The sequence below is a fragment of the Sphaeramia orbicularis genome, chromosome 19, assembly GCF_902148855.1.
Source record: "Sphaeramia orbicularis chromosome 19, fSphaOr1.1, whole genome shotgun sequence".
NCBI lineage: Eukaryota > Metazoa > Chordata > Actinopteri > Kurtiformes > Apogonidae > Sphaeramia > Sphaeramia orbicularis.
In genome coordinates, this window is record NC_043975.1 from 34,943,539 (window position 1) to 34,959,274 (window position 15,736).

The window sequence follows — 15,736 nt, forward strand, 5'->3', positions numbered from 1 at the left end:
TTAAACGTCAATCGCGTCGTGCTGTCGTTGGCATCGGCGGAGGCTGGAGCGGGAAGGCTGTATTTTGAACAGTAAGCACTTAAAATGTGTTGGCTATTCGGACCCTCCAATATAGGGAAGAACTTTCACTTCTAATAATGTCATGTAACAAATAGGTTTATTGTCCTATTCACCGAGAATCGGAAAAAACATCCGCAGTTACAGTGGACGTGCGTTTGCTAGCTAACATGAAAAGCAATTAACCAGTTTCAGTTTTCTACATCTCAAGACACATAAACAGGTGGATTTCCAACACATCATATTGGCTCGCAATGGCTTCCAAAGGTAAATGTCTTTTCTTAGTTGCTAATCAAGCTAGTTTGGATAAACTATATGGCTGTAAGATTGACACAATTAAAAATACTGAGATAGCCGCCTGACAATAGTTAAGTGTTTTGTTGAAATAACTTTCAGTCGTCTGTTGTATCCTTAGGCTGGCAACACCCGTATGTCAACATCTTTAAACATCTGAAAGTAGAAGAGTGGAAAAAGTCGTCAAAGGAGGGGGATGTGACAACATACACGGTAACATGATGCTACCAACTAGTTACAATGTTGATGTTTAACCCTCGAAGACCTCAACAACCTCCACCACAGACATCTACTGATATAAAATGTTAGTGATGTAACCACTTATCCTATCAACGGATGTAGATAATTCAGCTAAAATTCCATTTGGAGTCAGATGTGATCAGATAGATCGTCAGATAGAACCCATTTGGATGTTCAGAGGCTCCATACTGAACATGGGATCATCATCTTCTGCATCATAGGTTCATCAATAAAAGCCACGCCGTTTCATACATGCCAGTGGTTGTAGGCATTTTTTTAATGTTCAGTTAATGATATAGTTTTGTCACTTTTGATATAATAACCCTCGAATACTTAGAATTAATGACATGCGTGTGGTTCAAACACATTCCATACATGAAATCACCTGGTATTACGAAAACGTCTTCATTAAAATTAAGTTATCTGAGCCTTTTTGAACATTACATAATCAGTAAATTAATGATAGGAAAAATAGCTGGTTTCCACTGAAAAATGCAAAGTACTGAGGATAATATCATAATAAATGGGAAAGGTTGGTTAAATACAGGGGGGAAATTTTGTGGAAATTGCTAAAAAATAGTTCTAGGTCTTTAAGGATTTAAGTGATATTCAAGCCAACATGAAATACTTAACCCCTCTCGGCAGCATCACCCCCGTTTTTGTTTGCTATTTGCAGACTAAGTTGTGTGCGAGTTGTGAGTATTCAAACTTAACGGTATTCTTGCTCCCCTCCAGGACAAGACGCTGAAGTGCTCTGTGTTCAGGATTAAGGGTCCTGTTCCCACCAACAGCTACATCCTGTTACCCAAAAACAGCAGCCAGTCTTTGGGGCTGACGGGGAGATATCTCTACCTTCTTTTCAGGCCAACCCCTACCAAGTACTTTGTGGTCCACATAGATGTTACTGCAGAGGTACTGGACCTGATTGTATTCCTAGTAATAATGGCATATACATGTGTTTGTCTTTAAATTAATAGTTTTAGAAGGATAAGTGTAATAATATTGTGACTGCAACATGTCACATTTTTATTTTCACTTGACACTTCTCATCATCCCATTGATTTTACCCAGAATAACATACAGCTCTGGAAAAACATAAGAGACAACTGCAAAATGATCACTTTCTTTGATTTTACCATTTATAGGTATGTGTTTGAGTAAAATGAACATTTTGGTTTTATTCTCTAAACTACTGACAACATTTCTCCCAAATTCCAAATAAAATATTATTTAGAGCATGTATTTGCAGAACACGACACATGGTCAAAATAACAAAAATATGTAGTGTTTTCAGACCTCAAATAATGCAAAGAAAACCAGTTCATATTCATTTCTAAACAACACAATACTAATGTTGTAACTTCAGAAAAGTTCAGACATCAAAATTTGGTGGAATAACCCTGATTTTCAATGACAACTTTCATGTGTCTTGGCTCTCCACCATTGCTGTTTGATGACTTTATGCAGCTCCTGGCGTAGAAATTCAAGAAGCTCAGCAATTTTCGATGGCTTGTGACCATCCATCTTCCTCTTGATTATATTCCAGAAGTTTTCAAAGTGGATTCAGGTCTGGAGACTGGACTGGCCATGACAGGGTCTTCATCTGGTGGCCTGTCATCCACACCTTTATTGACCTAACTGAGGCCAGGAGCATTGTCCTGATAGAAAAACCAGTCCTCAGAATTTGGGAACATTGTTAGAGCAGAAGTCAAGTAGTTTTTAATAGTTATTTTTTTATTCCAATTACTTTTGCGGTATTAATAGCACTGGTTTTGCCACCCAGCTAGTCCTATTGCAAGACGATAGTGATGGCCACAGTAGTGGTTTTTATACTTCTTCTTAAATAAGACATGGATCAGGTGTTTATTCAGTAGAATAAGGTATGCTTATGTTGGACTTACACAGACACAGGAATGGAATGGCTGTCATACATGTAGACATGCTGTTTTCAGAGAAAATTGCAGTGGTGTCTTAATTTTTTCCATACTCGAAAGTCCTCTCACATTATGACAGTTGCTCCCAGTGGGGAGGTAATGATGCAGTAACCAATAAAGCTTTGTTGTATTTGATGTGCCATGGCGGATTTATTCCAGAGAAAACCTTGTTCTCATGGCTGTGGAACACTGATGAAAACATTCATTTCTTATACGTGACATATATCAAATGTGTATATGAGGAGATCAAGTTGACTTTCCCCCCCTTCACTGTGTTGGAATACATAGGAAGGCCAGGTGGTGCGGCTGTCCTTCTCAAACATGTTCAAGGAATTCAAGTCTACAGCTACATGGCTTCAGTTTCCTTACCTGTGTGGAGCAGCAAAGGATTCAGTCTATGAAAGTACAGCAAAGTCAGCAAGACAGGGTACAGTAATTGTTTTACACATTTAAACATGAGGCATTGTATTTTCATGAAAGTGTTTTCGATTGGTGTCCTGACCCATCACTGCGGTATTGTTACCTCCGCCAAGGAGGTTATGTTTTTGCCAGGGTTTGTTTGTTTGTTTGTCTGTTTGTTTGTTTGTCTGTCCGTTAGTGTGCAACATAACTCAAAAAGTTATGGACAGATTCTGATGAAATTTTCAGGGTTTGTTGGAAATGGGATAAGGAAGAAATGATTAAATTTTGGTGGTGATCGGGGGTGGGGGCGCCCACGGGGGGGGGCGCAGACCAGAAAATTTCATCAAAATCTGTCCATAACTTTTTGAGTTATGTTGCACACTAATGGACAGACAAACAAACAAACAAACCCTGGCAAAAACATAACCTCCTTGGCATGGAGGGGCCCACGGGGGGGGCCACTGATTAGCCTTGGCGGAGGTCTGCGCTCTCCGAGTGCTTCTAGTTTGTCATACAACGAATATTTCTTCCTATGTTTTTTCACTAGGGTTAATAGGGCCTGCTCCGATTTCAGTGCGTTGGACCTGTTTGATGCTGGATTTGGAGTGCATGCTCCTTTCGTACCTCAACCGCAGCTATAGTCACCTGAAGAGCATTAAGCTTTGCGCCAACATGGCAGTAAAAAACTTGTTTACTAGTGACCTCCTGCTCAATCCTGGTAAGAGGCACTTTGTTCAAGTTACAGTATATCTGAGCTTTTTTTGTCCAATGCTATGTCTGTACTTGTGTATTATAGAAAATATGTTTAGAGTGTCTTTACATTATATGTCTTCAGTTTATGCGAAGGTCATCATTGATTTTCTTTAAATGAATTGAAAATTGTTTCTTCTTTAAGAGTATGAAAGAGAAAAATGGAGTGCATTTGATGGCCAAGCACTGTAAAAACATGCTCTCTAATTTGATCACCACTTGCACGTATTTTTGATAGAATTTATGAACCTCAGCTTAGTTTGTGAAGCTTCAGTTGGTAAATAGTTTCTTTCATGTGTAGTTCCACCTTGATAAGGGCCCTCTAGTTTTTTGTAAGCTATATTGTCTCAGTTTTATACAGACATGTTACTGTCTTGTACATTTCTCTTCTCTTCTCTTTGAACAGGAGTTTCTTTCAGTGAAGCCAAACTGATGGGTCTATCCTCTTCTCGGGGTACAGGTCCTGTGCCAAGAGAGATGGCATTCCCTGTACCCAGGGGAAGCTCTTGGCATGACCTGTATGACTACATCAGGTGTGTAACCTCTCTTGTTAACACAATTTGCATCAACTGAATTGTGTTGAGAGAAAAATCTGTGCTGAATGTAGGTTCTTAAAAATGCACAGCATGGCTACACTCGCATTTGTCATGGCATCATTTTGATAAGCTTCTGCAATGACACAGCATTTATTTCTTGCATTTTATGGACACATAAAACTGATTCTAGACCTGACCAAATGAAGCAGCCCCAGATCATGACACTACCCCCATAAGCTTGTACTGTGGGCAGTAGGAATGATGAGCAATCACATCCACGTGTCTTCTCACCTTGATGCACCCGTCACTCTGTAACAGGGTCATTCTGGACCCATTTGATCACATTACCTTATTCCATTGCTTTGTAGTCCAATCTTTATGCTTTGTATCAAACCGGTGACTGTATAAGAAATGAGAAGCAACTCACTGCCACAGTTAGGATTAAAGAAACTGTTGGTACTGAAACATTTTAATCACTTCAGGAATTATTCAATGGAAGGATAGACTGATTTTGCTTAATTAAATCCTCATGGAGACTTTGCGGCCATGCTGTGTGTATATATCAGAGAAAAATATATTTTGCATAAAATAACAGACACTATTATAATTATTTGAATGTATCAGTGTTGCAATCCTGTCGTCTCCTAATCCAACAGGTTCCCCTCTGATGGAACAAAATTACCATTTGACTCCATTCAAAAAGGAAGCCAAAGCCCAGAGCTTCGTAAGTAATTAAATAGCACTGAACTCAACACTCGTATGCAGAAAGCTTTTTACTTCACTGATAAAACCAGTCCTTTCCTTTCATATTACTGGAAAGTGCATCTGTTTTTCATTGTTTTTCCTGTACCAAATGTGCCACGAACCAAATATAATATCACTTTTCCCTGAGATATTCAGGAATTTATCTTGTAACATTCTTCAGTCATGCAGTTACACGCATTATTCTCTTTTGAAGTTCTAATTATATGTTCTTTCTGACTCTGTTATATTTCTTTCTTAACTAGGATGGGCCTCCACACAAAAAAAACACTTGAGGCAGAAGTCTGACTGTTTTCATCTCAGCAAACCAATTCAAGATCGTGTGTCGCTCATCCAGCAGATCACCACTCCCAAATCGGTGAGTCAGAAAACATATAGTATTTATATTGAGCCCCAGTATTTGAAATCAGCCAGAATTGTATTTGTGACAGCATGATATAGCTAACAGGAGTGTTTTTGTTCATCTTCTATTTGCAGGTTTCAAGTAATCAAACCCCTGTGGTGACCAGCATACCCGAACTCGGCATGGTGTCCACTCATCGGAAAGAGGACGTGCTTATTCATAATCATATCCAACACCAGCAGGACTCACCAGGGTCCAGCTCACACCAGGTCACTTCCAGGCCATCATGTGATGCTGACAATGGTGGGGTTCATGTTTATGTGCACCCTTGCGAGGAGCTCTGCAAACAGGGGGATGAAAGTGAGGAGGTAAGACTTCATTTTGATTTGACTTGTTAGCTGCTAGGAAGAAAATCAGACCACTCTAAATCTCATTTAAATTATAATCAAGAGGTCTCAAGCCATCACACAAAGTCAAGTTGCTTGTATCTTTTCTCTGGTATAAAGAAGCAACCAGAAATGTGAAAGACTGATGGATTGCATGCTGAGATGCATGAAAGCTATGATTAAAAACTAAGGGTGTTTCACACAATATTGGTTTGTTAACTCTTGTGTAAAAATTAATATTAATGTGATTTTGTTGTATTGTCACAGATGAATACTGCTCATCTTTTTTTTAATTCCCAGTATTTTTGCACTGATGACCCACATGTTGTTCATCTATCATCATCCAAACAAACCAAACAAAAGGTAAGAGACAGGTGCAGCTTAGGTTACAAACAAAAGCTGTTAAGTCATAAGTTTTGTGAACTTGCTTTTGAATTAATTTGCTTACATTCTTTGTAAGCAGCTGCTCCCAGACCCAATTCTCCACCTTCGCAGAATCATCGGTTTTGGAGGAGCCAACACCAAACATGTAAGCTTACTTATTTGTGGTCATCAGGGTAGCAGTATTCAAACTAATGTAATGGAACTGAATGTCACTAGTCAACTGAATAAAATCAAAGACTGATTTCACTTCAGTACTTTATTAAACTGTAGGCCCTGTGGACCAAATCAGGTGATGAAGTAGTGTATCCGTGCCATGCAGTTATCATCTCGATGAATATATCATCTAAACAGCAGAGATTCTTCATCGGCCACACTGATAAGGTAAACAAGCTGTCATTTCTTTTGCCATTTCTAAAGGAAAATCTCTTCCAATGTGCAGATAGGTGTAACTTATTCAGACAACAGGTTAACAGGTTACCAAAGTATTTTGGTTTGGTAATGGAAGAGTTTTAAAGTCGATACAGTGAATTGCACAAGTCCATTTTTGCCATTTCTGTCATGCCTATTTTCTCTACAGGTGTCTGCTTTGGCATTTAATGGGCACACAACACTGCTGGCCTCTGCACAAACTGGAAGCCATGGTGTAGTTCGAGTGTGGGATCACCAAAGTGGAAATTGTCTTGCTATGTTCAGGATTCATGCTCATTCAATGTCTGTCCTCAGGTAACCCAGATTATACACAAACCCACTAAATCAATGTCGATCAGAGCCTAATCATACTAATTTTCGTGTTTCTCTTGATCTCTGCCGGTCACAAAGCTTCTCATACAGTGGAAGTATTCTCTGTGGAGTGGGTAAAGACAGACACAGCAAAACTGTAAGTGCCAGAAAAGGAGATTATAAGGCTTATTTTTGCATTAAAGTGTTTAGGTAGTTGACATTTTCTGAACATGCACTCAGTAAGGTGGGCTGTGGGTACGATTTGTCCCAGATGAATTGCATAGTGCAATAAATTGCTCCTCACCATAGAGGCTATGACTCACCAAAGGTGTGAATCAAATGTGTATGTTTTTGTCTTAATTCAACCCTTTGTAGATGGTGGTGGTGTGGAACACTCTGCATGTTAATAAGGAAGGAATAGTGACGGTTTTAGCCAAAGCGCACACTGATGTGGATATCCACACGATGAAGGTTGCCTTCTTTGATGAAACAAGGTATCTGTCCCTCTCTGTTTTTGGTGCATTTATTTAATCAGCTTGCAGTTGGTGCTGACATTTTTACAGCAGCATATATTGTTCCACCTGTTTTCTTGATGGGTAAAAAAATATCTGTCATATCTGTTCCATGTTATTTGATAATGGAGATAGCCATTCATCTCCTTTAAGAACATTGTGCATGTATTCTCTGATGTAATTTTTAAGATGTAGGAAATATAACATGAAATGTACTAATTAAATGAACATACAATATTTCAAACTTATATCTATGTACATACACATTTGGAGTCATACATACACAGAGTCTTCACCTGCTACTACAATTATTCTGGTAGACCATACTGACTGGTTTAGTCATTGTATAATTAACAAAACCAAGATAAAAAGGAGGATAAAAGGGAGGAAGTAGGAACCTGAATGCCACATTAGCATATCAGATGGTACCTATGGAACATAAGGGGGACAAAAAGGCAGCTATGCTGTCTGTTAGTGGACTCCCACAGTGCAGCAGACCCTTAGGGTAAAGCAACTCAATCTCATGATTATCTACAATCACAGGAAAAAAGGTCCTGTATGTTGGTACATATTAAAGACCAAGTGTTTCTCTGTGTGTCTGGATCGGGGTTTAGAATGGTGTCATGTGGTCGTGACAATATTCGTCTATGGCGAATGCGAAATGGGACTTTGCGCTCCTGTCCTGTCAACCTGGGTGAATACCATTCACTGGATTTCACAGACGTCGCTTTTGAGGAAGGAATCTCTTCTGGCCATGTAGATGATCGAATATTGTGAGTTAGCTTCTGAGTTCTTGTTTCAAAGGTGTTCACTATACTATAATAATGATAAATTATATCATTGATCGATGATAAATAATTTGTATTTATTATGATTTTCCCTTTGTATATGTCTTTCCACAGATTTGCCAGCAGCCGAAGTGGCCATATCTTTGAGATTGACTACAGCAGAGTTGTTATCAGAAATGTCAGGAGACTGTTGCCTGCACAAGAGCAACATGGAGACCGAAGGGAGAAGTGGACTTTTAAAACAGGTTCGTCTGATGCCAGGTTGAGAGGGAGAGTGTTTGATGTTTAGCATTTGGGTTGTGATAATATTTTCTGATCAATTCTGTGTACATCTGTCCAGGTCCAGGCATTGCCATCAACAGCATTAGTTTGTCTGCATCATTCTGTGCCACTGGCTCTGAAGATGGCTTCCTACGGCTCTGGCCCCTTGATTTTTCATCTGTCTTCCTGGAGGCTGGTATGCACAGTGGAACTAGAATAACCTTTACCTCCAGCAAATTAATAGTACCTGTCATTTTTCACTCTGCAGGAGGCGAAGACTTCCTTTAGTACATAGATGTAGGGGTTTTAAATTTTCTATCAGATAAGTTCTTGGCAGTCTTCAGCTCCTGTGATGGGCAGAGACCATTCTATTCCATTTAGAAACACAGGGAACTAATAAGTGCCAGGGACTGGCAGCTCAAGTCAAGGGTGACATATTAAACAACTGGGTCAAGTCCGGGTCTTTGTTCGAACTTTGTGTTGGAAAATTGTAGACACTTTTCCAGGTCAGTGTGTCAACTCTGAGGTTACAATGAAAAGAATACACAAAACAATACACCTGCTCATCCTCCTTAACCACAGATGGCCACTTGTGGTGTCCAGATGTTCTCTCTTTCTTCATCATTCAGTCAACCTTTCTGTTTTCTGAAGCATTCATCCTAGCTCATAATTCATCAAAACATCATAAATTCTGCTAGCATTGCTACCTACTACTTGAGCCTGCATTCTGGAATTCTGTGCTGGAATCATGTTAAATACAAATTCATCGTAGTCCTTGGGCTTTTGCAATGCTGACGAGTCTTTTGCTGATCATGTTTTTTACTAGACTTTGTATGGCTAACAATTTGTATTTCTAAAAAGTATATATGCTTTATGGTTTTCTTTCAAAACAAAAATTACTACAGTATCTGAGAAAGGCTAACCATTGTTTTTCAGAGCATGAAGGGCCTGTTAGTTTGGTGTCAGTTTCTTCAGACAGCTTGCAGGTCCTGGCAGCCACCTCTACTGGTAACCTGGGTTTCCTTGATGTTAGCAGCCGTGGTTACAACACACTGATGAGGTCACATACGGACACCGTGCTTGGTTTCAGTTTAGATGGCATTCGAAGACATCTCACAACAGCCTCTTCTGATGGAACAGTGCGCATTTGGAGCATGGATTCCCTCCATCAGGTAAATCAAATGTTCATATTCGTGTGTTTCGGATGAGGACCAGGACAGTTGTCTCTTCTGATATTTAGAATTGCACAATTGGTATGCACTTTAAAGAAATGACCACAATGTAAGTATGATCTCACATATCATCTCAACTGTATTTGATAGGTATGTAGATATGTTTTTAATATCATACAGCCATACTGTAGATAATGGAAAAATAGGACCAATGGCCCTGTAGCTTACTGGCCAAATTAAAAGCTTTGGGAAATGTATTCAGATGCCATTTATTATCACACAGTTACGTATATTTATTATATTACAGAAATAGCCCATGTTTTGGTCATTTTCCAATCAGATCTGTAAAAAATTCAAATTCCAACTTGATATCATTGATTCAATTTCAATTCAGTTTTATTTGTATTGCCCAATATCACAACAAGGTTATCTCAAAGGGCTTTACAGAGTCAGTTGGATGTAAACAACAGTCAAATAAACAGCAAGAATATGAGTAGCGTCCTGGGCATCCCCTGTCCTTAGACCCTCCTTCTCGGCAAGGAAAAACTCAAAACCCAGTGGGAAAAGGGAGAAACCTCGGGGAGAACCACAGTGAAGGAGAGATCCACTCCCATGGACGGACAGGCTAGAGATGCACCAGGACTGATGGACGTCCATTTGCAGATGTAGTTCTAGTCTGCAAGGATGCAGTAGGGTGGACACATGGGGGGTCCATCCCGCTGGATGAGACAGGCAGGGGCAAGGAGGCCCATCCACAGTGGTGAGGCCGAGGACGTCCATCCAGACAGGTGGGGGAGGGGGTCAGGACACAGGACAGGGCAGGACACAGATGGGTCAGCGCAGATCCTGTCGTCATTGGCTCCCAAGCGGTTACAACTGAAAAAGAAGCCACTCCCCCGGAGGGGAGTGGGGAAAGGGGACACCGGGTGAATAGTACTGCACAGACTAAGTTGGCTAAATATTAAAAATATAAGTGCAGACAAGAATGGTACGTAGAGCCAGAAACAGGAGATAGGACTCAGTGCCTGTACTTCCCCCAGCATTCTTGCTCCTAGGGCAGCTTAGACTGAACTCTGGGTTCAGTCTGGTTTGAACTAGCCTGACCGTAAGATTTTTCAAATAGGAACGTTTTCAGCCTGACCTTAAATGTAGAGACTGTGTCAGCCTCTTTAATGTTAACTGGAAGCTGATTCCATAAGACAGGAGCTTGGTAACTAAAGGCTCTAGCTCCTACTGTACTTTTACAGACCCTGGGAACTACCAGTAGACCTGCATTCCGAGAACGAAGGGATCTGTTGGGATAGTACGGCACCAGAGCATCTCTGAGATAAGAGGGGCCCATACCATTAATGGTCTTGTATGTGAGGAGGAGGATTTTGAATCTAATTCTAAACTCGATTGGAAGCCAGTGAAGGGCTTGGAGCACAGGGGGGATGTGGTCTCTTCTATTTGTTCCTGTTAGTAGTCTCGCTGCTGCGTTCTGAACCAATTGAAAACTTTTTAGGGAGCTTTTAGGACATGCTACGAGAAGGGAGTTGCAGTAATCTAATCTAGATGTAACAAACGCATGAACTAATTTTTCTGTATCATTTTTAGATAGAATATTTCTAATTTTGGCTATGTTGCGCAGGTGGAAGAAGGCGGTTCTGCAGGCTTGGTTAATATGTGGTTTAAATGATAGATCTGGGTCAAATAGAACTCCTAGGTTTCTAACTGTGGCGCTGGAGGCTACACTCACATTGTCCAGAGTGACTATCTGGTCAGTTAGGGAGTCTCTCGCATTTTTAGGGCCTATTATAATGACTTCTGTTTTTTCAGGGTTAAGTAAAAGATAATTAGCGCTCATCCAGGTTTTAATGTCACGGACACAGGAACTTAGTTTATCTACTTGTCTGGTCTGATCAGGTTTAATCAATAAATACAGTTGTGTATCGTCTGTGTAACAGTGAAAATTAATGCCGTGTTTTCTAATGATGTTACCTAAAGGCAGCATGTATAATGTAAACAAAATGGGCCCGAGGACCGACCCTTGTGGCACGCCGCAACTAACTCTGGAATATGTTGATGATTGTTGGTTTACATTAACAAACTGGTACCTATTAGATAAATAGGATTTAAACCAGCAGAGGGCTGCTCCTCTAATGCCTATGTCCCATTCTAATCTCTGCAGTAAGATACTGTGGTCGATAGTGTCAAAAGCTGCACTCGGGTCCAATAAGACCAGGATCGAGACCAAACCATCGTCAGCAGCTAATAACAAGTCATTAGTTACTTTGACTAACGCAGTTTCAGTGCTATGATGAGCACGAAAGCCAGACTGGAAGTGTTCAAATAAACTATTGTCCTGTAAATGCTGACACAGCTGTTTAGCTACCACTCTTTCAAGAACTTTTGAGAGGAAGGGTAAATTAGATATAGGTCTGTAATTGACCAGGATGTCGGGATCTAGAGTAGGTTTTTTCAGAAGTGGTTTAATAACTGCAAATTTAAAAGATTGTGGCACGTAGCCAGTAACTAGTGAGGTATTTATTATAATTAGGATGGTGTCAATAGTTAGGGGCAGAGTCTCTTTAAAAAGGTTGGTTGGGATTGGGTCTAAGAGGCAGGTCGATGGTTTGGAGGACATAATGATAGATGCTACATCAGCTCCATCTACAGTAGTGAAATTGTCTAACATTGTAGGGGGGTTTAGAAGAGATTCTAGGTTCGCAGCCTGTGCTTTGTCAGACCTAATATTTGGAAGTGGTTCATCTATTTTGTTCCTAATAGTTGAGATTTTATCGTTAAAGAATTGTAGGAAGTCATCACAGCTGAGAGTAAGTGGGATAGAGGGTTCTACTGAGCTGTGACTGTTTGTCAGCCTGGCTACAGTGCTGAACAGGAATCTAGGGTTATTCTTGTTTTTCTCGATTAAGGATGAGTAGTATCTAGTTTTAGCCTTACGCAGGGCCTGCTTATAGGCCAATAAGCTGTTTTTCCAGGCACTGAAAGAATGCTCCGAGCTGGAATGGCGACATAGCCTCTCTAATTTACGTGCTGCTTGTTTAAAGGAACATGTTTCGGCATTATACCAAGGAGAAACTGGCCTTGGCTTAACAATCCTCGGCTTGAGGGGGGAAAACTACATCCAGAGCAGTCTGTAGTGTGAGCATGGCACTATCAACAAACTCATCACATGCAGCAGGGCTAGACATGTTCTCTACATAATCAGACAACAGGGAAGGAAATATTGGCTGAATTATCTCTTTATACCTTGAGACAGAACGATCACATAATGTCCTTTTCATCTGAGCTTTAATCACAGGTGTAGAATTATCCTCAAGCACAAACTGAAAGGTGATTAAAAAGTGGTCTGAGAGTACGGGGTTATGGGGGAGGACAACAAGGTCACTAATCTCAATGCCATGTGTTAAGATCAGATCCAGGGTGTGCTTGTGATGGTGAGTTGGTTTATTTACATTGATACTTACTGATTTATTGTATCAATCCACTTCCTATCTCTTATAATGGAAAAATGTTTCAAAGTCGTACCAAATCCAGAATCAGATCTGGATCAAAATAATGTCAATAGCTTGTGTTGACATCATCATACAGAAGCTGTATACCAAGTTTGAAGTCCATCAGAACTGTAGTTTCGGAGAAGAAGATGATTGAAATTTTTTCACCATAAAAGCCCATGTTAAATTTTCCGTAAGTTCCCGGATCCAGAAGAAGATCCTGATCAGCATGTGGCCATTATGTTTTGGTCATCTCCCCATCAGGGCTGGACTGTAGAGATTTACACTGGATATCATTTATATTTACTGAGTTATTGCATCGATCCACTTCCTATCTCTTATAATGGGGAAATTTTTCAAAGTTGCACCAAATCCAGAATCAGATCCAGATCCAAATAATTTCACTAACTTTTGTTGACATCATCATAAAGAAGCTGTATACCAAGTTTGAAGTCAATCGGAATTGTAGTTTCGGAGAAGAAGATGATTGAAATTTTTGTGACAGACGACGACGACAGATGATGACGGATGCTGCATGATGACAGTCGCTTATGGCCTGTTGGCCAGTAAGCTAAAAACAAAGTGTTGTAATTTTCATGTACTTTTTGGGTAAAAAGATGCATTTTCTGCACTTTATTATGGTTTGCTTTGTGTGACAGCAGCGTATTAAGTAACCTACCTGTAGCTGTGTTATATTGTTCTAGAAGATATAGTTTATAATGATTTAATATTATGTATGTATTACTGTGTATTTACTTAACCACTCTTATATTGAACTGTTCTTTTTCTCTGTGTCCTCTTGTGTCCTGTGCTTAGCTGTATGACTTTGTATCAGAAGACAACCCCTGTTCAGTGGCCTTTCATCCCAGTGAGCAGGTCTTCTCTTGTGGCTTCAGCTCTGGCATTATAAGAGTGTTCGATATCTCTAGCGCCAAACTGCTAGTTGAACATAAGTATGTCCGCCAAAGATGTGACTGTGTTGTTCTGATGCAAGCTGAACATTTTCACTTGTTCTGAATACTTTATGTTAATCTGTGGTCAGTTGTAGTGAACTTTAAAGCAGCATATGACTGTCATCACAAATTTTTTTCAAATTTGTAAAACCTGAGCGATAGTCTAATTATCACTAATCCATTAGTCTGTCTGGGCTTACACACCTGAATCACTTCCCTCACTGTGAACCACTTCGAAGATGACTCCATCATAAACGCAGTCTGCTTGCTTACATAACAAACTGAAATGTCACTCGGGCCTTTTCGGAAATTTTGTCGTGAAGTGTATTGTGAGAATAGGAATGCCACACAGGAACAATTTTGCTGTCTCTTTGTGACTTCCGAACCCAAATGTCGCCTTTACCTCCATCCAACGACTATACCCATTCTTTAAAACAGCCTGGTGGACTGTATGATTTTACATTGTAGTGATCTGGCTTGTGTTCTTGCTGAATCTGTAAGAAGCTGCTTTCACTTGATAGCCATCTTTGTCGCTCCAAAAATTTCTGAAAAGGCCAGAGTGGCATTTCAGTTTGTTATGTAAACAAGCGGACTGTGTTTATGATGGAGTCATCTTTGAAGTTGTTCACCGTGAGGGAAGTGATTCAGGTGTGTAAGCACGGAAAGACTAATGGATTAGTGATAATTAGGCTGTCACTCGAGTTTTACAAATTTGAGAATACGAAATTGTGTTGAAAGTCATACACTGCTTTAAAATTAATCGCATATAATTATTCCTGCAAGAAAAACTGATTTGTGTGCTCATGTCATGACTGTTTATTTGCTATAGGCATCATAGAGGTGAAGTGGTGGGCCTTACCTTCTCTCCTAATGGCGAGTTCATGTATAGTGCCTGCTCTCAGGGTTCTCTGGCACTCTACAACTCTTCTGAGGAAGACCACAATGTGATCCGAGTTGTGTGTATGTATGCACATGTGCATAGTTAAGTTCAGTGCTTATGAGATTTTTGAACTTTGGTGAACTCTTGTTGCACAAAGTACATGACAGTCACAAGAAAATATATGGCAAAAATATTACATGCAAATATGTGTGTATATCTGGGAGACCACTGGTATCATATACATATTCCAACAGAGGCTTGTTTAGAGGAAATTGTAAAGTTAACCTCCCGAGTCCCAGCTGTGAGTTTTTTTCGTCCTCATTTGGAGACGAGAGTTTTCACAGCTTAACCCATAAAGACCCAAACAGCCACTGGTGACCAAAATCATGTACTGAACTAAACTGTTTAATACCTGTTTATCCACTAATCTTATGAATACATGAAAATAAGTGGTGCAAAATACTGTATGTCATCTTTTCATGGTCATCAGATATGACCCATTTGGACGTGGAAACGCCATCATCTTCTACAACATTAATTCACCAGTAAAACCCATGGAGTTGGATCAATGACAGTGGATGGACACATTTGTTTTGTTCAATTAATGATATATTTTGTCGAAAAGTCACTTTTTCCAAATTTTTCTCTGTTTTGATATAATAACCTTTGAATTTTTTCTGAGCTTTAATGAACATCTACATGATCAGTGAATTAAATATGAGGAAAAATGCATGATTTACACTGAATTATGCAGAATACAGATAATAATATCATAAATGAGGAAAAATCACTTAAGAAAGGTGAAATGGAGAGAAGAATTCATTTGGGAATGGCCATAAAAGTAGCACTAGGTCTTTATGGGATA

At 39.8% G+C, this 15,736-nt stretch overlaps 1 protein-coding gene across 2 annotated transcripts in view; it reads left to right on the forward strand.

Annotated features, from left to right (window-relative positions):
• Window positions 1-34: 34 nt before the first annotated feature.
• The window catches only part of wdr90 (WD repeat domain 90), a 35,047-nt gene continuing 19,345 nt past the window's right edge, over window positions 35-15,736 (forward strand). Inside the window, exons 1-21 of one of the 2 annotated variants that reach the window (XM_030121845.1) lie at window positions 35-324; window positions 473-564; window positions 1,327-1,503; window positions 2,814-2,952; window positions 3,475-3,645; window positions 4,084-4,210; window positions 4,870-4,937; window positions 5,221-5,333; window positions 5,453-5,686; window positions 6,005-6,067; window positions 6,165-6,233; window positions 6,359-6,469; window positions 6,666-6,811; window positions 6,908-6,965; window positions 7,184-7,302; window positions 7,935-8,093; window positions 8,223-8,353; window positions 8,449-8,565; window positions 9,306-9,541; window positions 13,855-13,991; window positions 14,821-14,951. In XM_030121845.1, the coding sequence (XP_029977705.1) occupies window positions 312-324; window positions 473-564; window positions 1,327-1,503; window positions 2,814-2,952; window positions 3,475-3,645; window positions 4,084-4,210; window positions 4,870-4,937; window positions 5,221-5,333; window positions 5,453-5,686; window positions 6,005-6,067; window positions 6,165-6,233; window positions 6,359-6,469; window positions 6,666-6,811; window positions 6,908-6,965; window positions 7,184-7,302; window positions 7,935-8,093; window positions 8,223-8,353; window positions 8,449-8,565; window positions 9,306-9,541; window positions 13,855-13,991; window positions 14,821-14,951 (2,611 nt within the window). In that variant the 5' untranslated portion in view covers window positions 35-311. The remainder of the gene's footprint in view (window positions 325-472; window positions 565-1,326; window positions 1,504-2,813; window positions 2,953-3,474; window positions 3,646-4,083; window positions 4,211-4,869; window positions 4,938-5,220; window positions 5,334-5,452; window positions 5,687-6,004; window positions 6,068-6,164; window positions 6,234-6,358; window positions 6,470-6,665; window positions 6,812-6,907; window positions 6,966-7,183; window positions 7,303-7,934; window positions 8,094-8,222; window positions 8,354-8,448; window positions 8,566-9,305; window positions 9,542-13,854; window positions 13,992-14,820; window positions 14,952-15,736) is intronic. The other variant, XM_030121846.1, reaches the window with a different exon arrangement.